At 39.0% G+C, this 8,393-nt stretch overlaps 2 protein-coding genes and 1 non-coding gene across 3 annotated transcripts; all 3 read right to left on the bottom strand.

Annotated features, from left to right (window-relative positions):
- Window positions 1–107: 107 nt before the first annotated feature.
- On the bottom strand, window positions 108–1,958 carry LOC117134845 (4-coumarate--CoA ligase 1-like). Its single transcript, XM_033293981.1, has 3 exons — window positions 1,752–1,958; window positions 1,184–1,695; window positions 108–1,129 (listed from the first exon to the last, which is right to left on the bottom strand). Exons 1-3 carry the CDS (start codon window positions 1,893–1,895, stop codon window positions 172–174), a joined length of 1,614 nt encoding a protein of 537 aa, XP_033149872.1. The 5' UTR covers window positions 1,896–1,958; the 3' UTR covers window positions 108–171.
- A 926-nt stretch (window positions 1,959–2,884) lies between these two features.
- LOC108601484 lies at window positions 2,885–4,734 on the bottom strand. Its single transcript, XR_004458879.1, has 3 exons — window positions 4,580–4,734; window positions 3,999–4,523; window positions 2,885–3,944 (listed from the first exon to the last, which is right to left on the bottom strand). It is a non-coding gene; the product is annotated as a CG11407 (transcript).
- A 444-nt stretch (window positions 4,735–5,178) lies between these two features.
- On the bottom strand, window positions 5,179–7,155 carry LOC108601959 (4-coumarate--CoA ligase 1). The gene is made up of 2 exons (XM_017989946.2): window positions 6,467–7,155; window positions 5,179–6,411 (listed from the first exon to the last, which is right to left on the bottom strand). The coding sequence occupies exons 1-2, from the start codon at window positions 7,132–7,134 to the stop codon at window positions 5,436–5,438; spliced, it is 1,644 nt and encodes a 547-aa protein (XP_017845435.1). The 5' UTR covers window positions 7,135–7,155; the 3' UTR covers window positions 5,179–5,435.
- Between the last annotated feature and the right edge of the window lie 1,238 nt (window positions 7,156–8,393).

The raw sequence follows: 8,393 nt of genomic DNA, 5'->3' as shown, positions 1-8,393 counted from the left end.
AGTGTTCGTTCAGCCCTGGCTTACGGTATTGCGCGGTATTTTTTTTTAAATTAAGTGCCAAATAAACAAAATAGTAAATGGCATATAATTACTTTTAAATTTATGAGCATATAGATTTATTTAAATATTATTTTACTTGATGTGCATGTACAGTATCACTTTTGAGTACAATTAGTTTCTGTCCTTCACTTCCAGAAAATGCGCCTTCGTTGCCAAACGATTTGTTTTGCCATTGGCGCTGCGCTTCAGGTCATCCACTATAATAGCACCACCATGCAAGTGCTTGTATGTAACGCCAATATGTTGCTTTACATAATTCACCACATCCTGAGCATGAATCTCAGAGTCGTGCTTCTTGACCACAGCAGCTGCAGCTTCATCGCCATTAAATTGATCCCATACTCCAAATACACAAACTTCTGACACACCAGGCATTTGACTAATAACCTCCTCTATCTCATGTGGATAGTACATTATGCCCAGGAACTTGAGCATATCCTTCTTGCGCTCCACAATGAAAAGATAGCCATCGTCATCCATATAGCCCAAGTCACCAGTGCGAAACCACATTTTTGAGTTTTGGAAAATACGCGTTTCCTCTGGATTGTTGTAGTAGCCAGCCCAGTACTGACCGCTAAAGGCGCTAACTTCGCCCACTTGGTTAGGCCCGAGTGCTACACCCGCTTCATCCAGTATCTGAACTTTAAAACCTTCAAAAAGACGACCACATGAATTAGGCTTTTCATCGAAATTCCAATTCATTGCGACTACCGATCCAGCCTCTGTAAATCCATAGGCAAGATGCAAGCAGTCGCGACGCAAGTGACTTCGAATGCGATGCTGCACCTGAACTGAGGTTTTACCTCCGCCATAAATATACGAGCGCAGGCTTTGCAAATTGGCACTCTCAAACTCTGAGCAGTTTGTCATCATTGCCATGTGTGAAGGCGACTGCATCACCCACGTAACTTTGAACTCCTCGACCAAACGTAGAAAATATGCAGGATCAAAGGGCGTATCAACGATAATACGTTTGGTACTGTACACTCCTGATGACACCGTTGTGACGAGACCTGTCACCCAATCCAGAGTGCTCTGAGTAAATTGAACGTCAGCAGTTGTTAGGTGGCTATAGTAAAGTTTAATTATTATCATTGTTGCTGATAAAGCAATTGTCACTTACTTGGCGCAATTAAGGACCTTTCTACTGTTTGTAATGGTCACAGCCTTGGGTAATCCTGTAGTCCCTGATGAGCAAAGAATGGCCAGCGTTTGTTTGTTTCCCTGCTCAAGACGCGCAGGCTCAAAGTGAGGCGCAACAGGAGTTTCCAGAATCTGCTCAATGCTCATCACGCCACTTTGATGATTACGCATTGTAATTAACTTAACATTGAACATCGACGTGGCTGCTTTTACTTTTTCGTACTCATCACCATCGCAGAATATTAAACAAGGCTTTGTTATATTAAAAAGCTTTTCAATGGTGGCCTGCTCATACATCATATTGAGAGAATGAAAAGCAATGCCATTGAAGAAGCATCCATAGGCCACAGCGGACATGTGCGTTGTACTTCTTGCTATGATTCCAACAATATCTGTTTGTGCTAAGCCCAACTGCCTAAAATAACTTGCCACACGCATCGAATTCAAATGTAGTTCCTCTCTAGTTAAGCTCGTATTTTCCGTTGGCGAGATCTATTCGAGTTATATAATCAGCTAGCAGCTATAAAATAAATAGCGCAGAAACTTACTTGTGCTATTAGTTTAGGATGGCGTCGCATCTCGTGGAATATAATTTGGCCAATGGATAAGTCCGGCGAAAAATAATCTCGTTCCTCATTACTGCTCCATATTTTGTTTTCTGCATCGTAGGTGATCTCATGATTGTTATGCATACTTGTTTATTTGAGTTGAATTGTGCAAATGAATTGAAAATGACAATCGAGCTGCCTTTTATATGCGCACTGGAGTCTCAAGTAGCTTTATTAAATTAAATTGCACTTAACTGGCTTGCACATGCAAACAAAATTATATGAACTGTTTTTTATAAAAAAAAAAAAACAACCTTGATATTTATGTAATTTGTATATATAACAAATATAAGTCGACTTTTGACTACTTTATTAATTGTATATGGATTTAAATTATGTATTAAGTCTTAGCGCTGTAATGCAAACCGTTTTATTTCAATTGTGCAAATGCATTGATAATGCGAATTCAGTCACCTTTTATATTGAGATTGTTTTTCCTTATCAAATTAAATTAAATTGCACTTAATGACATGCAAATGCGCGGCAATGGTAAAGTGACAGCTATAAACTCATGAACAGCACAAATTTATATGCTTTATTTTATGTAAGAGCAGCGCGTATACGTTATTTTAATCTTATATTTAAATAATTCAGCAAGTATAACAAAATTCAATTGTCATTTAACTTAGTACTACTATTTTTATATTATAACAGCTTAAATTGCTATTGCTTGCAGTTAGTACAATTTGTTCGTTGTGTAGTGCATCATTGCGAAAATTGCGTATACGTATGTACTATATACATGTGTAATTAATCACTTAAAAGTTGTCTGGTGCTCACTTGCCTAGCCTCGCCAATAACTTGTTAATGCTATATATGCATCTAATAGTAGTAGATAGTAGAATGAATTGCGTGCATTTGAAAATAAAGTTCAATTATAGTTCATTAATTTATAGTTTGTTTGCTACAAACTTTCAGCAGTATGCAAGCGCTTGCTATTGCATTATAACATTGTTCAAAATTTTATTATTAAAGGTAAAAATATATTTTAATTTCTTTTAATATTAAAAATTGCATTAGATTTATAAATTAATTAAACACTTTAAGTAGTCATATTTAAAGTTGTAGGTTACTTAATAGTATAAAGTTGTAATTAACATGCATTAGTATTAAATGAAGAACTTATTTTTTAACTTATTAAAAATGGTTTTTTGCTATTGTTAAAGCTTCTATTCTTCCTTTATGCCCTTAACCTTTAGGAAATGAGCCTTAGTTGCAATGCGATTCGTCTTACCATTGGTATTTTGCTGTAATTCATTTACTATTAAAGCACCGCAATGTAAGTGCTTGTAACTAGCGCTAATATGTTTCTTTACATAATTAACAACATCCTGTGCATGAATATCAGCGTCGTGCTTCTTAACCACAGCTGCTGCAGCTCCATCACCATTACATTGATCCCATACGCCGAATACACAAACTTCAGACACGCCAGGCATTTGACTAATAACGTCTTCGATTTCGTTAGGATAGTACATGATATTCTGATACTTGAGCATATCCTTCTTTCGCTCCACAATGTAGAGAAAGCCGTCGTCATCCATGTAGCCCAAGTCACCAGTGTGAAACCAAAGCTTCGAATCGCGTACATTTTGTGACTCCGTTGGGTTGTTGTAGTAGCCAGCCCAGTACTTGCCGCTATAAGCACAAACCTCGCCCACTTGGTTGGGTCCGAGTGCTACACCCGCTTCATCCAGTATTTTCAATTTATAGCCTGCCACAGGACGTCCACAGGAATTAGGTTTCTCATCGAAATTCCAATTAATTGTAACCGTTGATCCAGACTCAGTAAAGCCATAAGCCAGATGCAAGCAGTCGAAAGGCAAACGATTTCGTATATCGTGCTGCGCCTGCACCGAGCACTTGCCTCCTCCATAAAGATATGCTCGCATACTTTGTAAATTGGCAGTCTTAAACTCTGCGCAGTTTGTGGTCATTGCCATATGCGAAGGCGACTGCAGCACCCACGTAACTTTGTACTCCTCGACCATACGTAGAAAATATGCAGGATCAAAAGGAGTATCGACGATAATACGTTTGGTACTGTATACTCCTGATGTCACAGTCGTTACGAGGCACGTTAACCAATCCATAGTGCTCTGAGAAAATTGCACGTCAGCAGTTGTTAGATAGCTGCAGAAAAGTTATATTATTATCATTGTTGCTGATAAAGCAACTCAGACTTACGTGGCGCAATTAAGAATCTTTCTACTATTTGAAATGGTCACAGCCTTTGGTAATCCTGTAGTGCCTGATGAGCAAAGTATAGCCAACGTTTGCTTGTTTCCCTTGCTCTAGGCACGCAGGCTCAAAGTGAGGACTCAACAGGAGTTCTCCTAGAATCTCGCTCAATGCTCATTCACGCCACTTTGATGATTGCGCATTGTGATTAAATTTAACATTCCAACGTCGACGTGGCCTGCTTTTACTTTTTCGTACTCATCACCATCGCAGAATATCAGAACGCGGTTTGGTTATACCAAAAATGCCTTTTCGATAGTGGCCTGCTCAATACGTCACATTGAGAGAATGAAAAGCAATGCCATTGAAGAAGCATCCATAGGCCACAGCGGACATGTGTGTTGTATTTCTTGCTATGATTCCAACAAAATCTGTTTGTGCTAAGCCCAACTGCCTAAAATAACTTGCCACACGCATCGAATTCAAATGTAGTTCCTCTCTGGTTAAGCTCGTATTTTCCGTTGGCGAGACCTATGTGAGTTATATAATCAGCTAGCAGCTATAAAATAAATAGCGCAGAAACTCACTTGTGCTATTAGTTTAGGATGTCGTCGCATCTCGTGGAATATAATTTGGCCAATGGATAAGTCCGGCGCAAAATAGTCCTGTGTATCAGGCCCACTCCATATTTTATTTTGCGCATCGTAGCTGATCGCAGGCTTGAACGGCATTGTGAACTAAATCAGAACGTTTTTTTTAATGGTGCTAGAGCACGATTCTATCTCTTTATATACCTTTGCCGCATCAAACAAATAATGTTATCAACTAATATTTGCGTGCACTTGCTCGCTCATCATAATGACATTGCAAATCACGAAGATTAAATAATTTTTAGCTAAGCATTCAAAGTTTTATAATCAGACATATTTTTTAAGTCTGCTGTATTTATATTTACGATTTTGAATATTTTATTATGAACAGCACTAATGCATTTAATGCTATTGTATTTATTTGTATTATTTATGCTAGCAAAATGAAAGAGTTTTTCCACATAATTACTACTATTTTTTATTGTCAATCTTATATTAGTAAGTCTAGCCAGCAAGACGTAAATAAAAACTTTCCACATAAAAATAAACTTAGTGCAGCGTCATTATTTAATTTTAATTATTTGAAAAGTTCTTTGGACTTGAAGAATCTTATTTATTTGTTGACAAGTGCCTTGAATAGCAAAACCAAAACAGATAAGCATATGTATTTTACTATATTTCATTAATGTTAACATAGGTTAGTTTTCAAATAGACTACAGCTAAAGATAAGACGACACTAGTGTTGGAATAATTATTGAGCGGAGCATGTGGCAATGACGAGGCAAAAATACTATGGACCATGAGCAGAGAACTGAAGATAGATAAGCAAATATATATTGAATGAATATTCCATTATGAGTCAGCGATTTCAGCTTTCTGCGTAGCTTGGAGATAAGCAGCTTTAACAGCTTGACGATTAATCTTGCCATTTGCGCTTTTCGCCAGTTGCTCAATAACTTGAGCTCCCGCGTTTAGCTGCTTATACTTGACACTGATATGCTGACGCACAAACTCCAGAACCTGCGTTGAGCGCAGCTGCGCACCTGGCTTGGCCACTATGCTGGCGGCAGCAGCATCGCCTTCGGTTTCATTCCAAATGCCAAAAACACAAACCTCAGCGACTTGCGGCATGCGAGCAATGACTTCTTCTATCTCATGTGGATAGTACATCATGCCCAGAAACTTTAGCATATCCTTTTTGCGCTCCACAATGTACAAATAGTGCTCGTCATCGAAGTAGCCCAAGTCGCCGGTGTGGAACCAGCCCGCAGAGTCCTGCATCTCAGCCGTGGCAAGCGCATTGCCAAAGTAGCCGCGCCAGTGCTCAGCATTGTGACAGTAAATCTCACCAGTCTGATTGGGCCCCAAGGACTTGCCAGCTGCGTCCACAATGCGCACTTGCATATTGGCCGCAAGACGACCAACAGATTTAGGTTTAGTGTGTGTGCAATAATTGCAGGAGACGAGTGTGCCCACCTCTGTTAAGCCATAGGCATTACGCAGAATGCCCTCGCCAGCTAAATGGGACTGCATCTTCTGCAGTGTTGCCACCAGCGTGTGACCACCTGCAAACAGCAAATGACGCAGACTGCGCAGCTGGCGCGCATTAACGTTCGGCGAGTTGGCCAACATGGCAATGTGAGAAGCGGCCAGCACGGCCCAACTGATTTCATGCTGCTCACACAGGCTTAGAAAGCTGTCAACACTGTACGGCTCCTTCGAAATAAGGCGCACTGTGCCATAAACGCCAGCGGTAATCAAAGTAATTAGGCCCGTTAGCCAGTCCAGCGTGCTGGGCGCATATTGCACATCGCTTGATGTTAGATAGCTGCAAATATTCTTAGCTTAAGTATTGCTGATGATATTGGCACTACAATTATTACCAGTGTGAATCGAACATCTTGCGACTGTTGGATATAGTAACTGCCTTTGGTGTGCCCGTCGTGCCGGATGAGCAGAGCACAGCCAGCGTGCGATTCCTGCAGCACTCAACTGTAGCTGGCCTATAATTTGCATTCAGCTGCGTTTGCAGCACATCTTGAATGTTGCTTATGCCTGCCACGTGGCCACTCAAGATTATTATGCTTGCTGCCAGTGTTGCTGCAACATTTTTCACCAGCTCGTATTCCGTTGCATCGCAGCAAATAATTTTTGGCTTTGTGATGCTAAACAGATTTAGTACAGTCCGCTCTTCCATGTTTGGATTGACAGCGTGAAACGGAGTTGCATTAAACATGCAGCCATAGGCCAATGCGGCCAAGTGCGTTGTATTGCGCGCCACAATGCCCACAAACTGTGTGTCCTTGCTGAATCCTTGCTGCTGCAGATAAGCACCTACCTTGGCTGCATTTTGTAGCATTTCTCCACGGCTTAGGCGCGTATTGTCACTAACCGATATTTGAAAAACTCGCTGCGTATCTCTTTGCAATTGTCGAAAAATAAGCTGACCTATGCTTATGTCATCGTTATAGAAACTGGGCTCAATAGCCCCCGACCAAATTTTGTGCACAGCATCGTAGCTAGTCGTTTGATTTCCGTTCAGGTCCAGCATTTCGATGCAACTGATGCACTTTGAGCGCTGACATGCCCTTTTTAAAGATAAGCAAAACTACTTCCCGAACACGCTATGTCTATCAAACTAATTTGGCTACAATTTAGCGCTTAAACTTTCTACCACACTATGAGTAATTTATATAATACAGCAGATCACGAAGTAGTATTCTATGCGTCTAATTGTCTACAACTTGCATTTGTCTCCTGACCTTAAATAAAATTTTAAAATATTTATCTTATTGTGCGTTTCAGTATTTAGCGTATTTATAGCGTGTTTTAAATCGACACGAAAGTTCGTAACGAATAGAAACCACTTGCTAAAGCAAGCAGTTAGTTTGCAAGCAGTTAACTATGCACTTGAACCTCTTGCTAAAGCAGTTCCATTTCAAGCAGTATAAATTGCCAGCAAGACTTGATAGCAATTGAATATTGCAAATCTGAAATATATCTAGAAAAACAACAGATTTAAATTTTTTAATTTGGGTTTTTATTTAAACATGCCATGATGCGTATTTTTCTTCTTTTTTTTTTTTGTTTTCATAAGTATTCTTTTATAAACATTTCACAAACATTTTGCATTCTTTGAGTTTTCTTTTTGTTTTACAGATTTACGTTTTGTTTTTGTTTTTACTTTGGTTGATGGCAATACAACAATTATTTCAACTATTTGTATAATTATTTGACTAGTTTATACTTATGCATTAAAATTTTTATGCTGCTTTTGACGGTCATTTACCTCTTTGTTTTTTTTTAGATTTCTTGAGCATTTATTTCTCATTTGGTTTGGTATTTCATTTATTGGGTGTCACTACAGCAAATTGTTTTCGTTAAAGGTTTTACTTCAAACATGAACTTATGTGAAGACTTTGGTGTTGTAATTCTGAGCTGCGCTTTTGTCTAATTTTAGTAAATACATTCTATATGCATGAACGTGAGTGGTGAGTGGTTCACTTAGTTCTATAAAGTAAGGGTTTTGGGCTGTGTGTTATCCTTAGACGAGTCTTATTTACAATTGAAAAGTGATTTTTATACTGAAATGATAATGCGAAGCTTTGATTGTTGAAAATGGGCAAACGGCGCAAGTGACGCCAAATTTTGCTTGAAGATATGTGTTATGATTTTTTAAATTTCGCTTTTGCTATTTTGCATTGTAAGTTTTAAGTGTGTGTGTGTGTGTGTGTTTACTTAATTATTGGACATGTCAATATGTGCATATTAAAGATGTCTTATTACCATAAGACTGCTGTGGCTTGAACA

Source organism: Drosophila busckii, chromosome 3R, assembly GCF_011750605.1.
Source record: "Drosophila busckii strain San Diego stock center, stock number 13000-0081.31 chromosome 3R, ASM1175060v1, whole genome shotgun sequence".
NCBI lineage: Eukaryota > Metazoa > Arthropoda > Insecta > Diptera > Drosophilidae > Drosophila > Drosophila busckii.
Note: the sequence above shows the minus strand (reverse complement) of the source record. Positions and strands in the feature narration are given on the sequence as shown.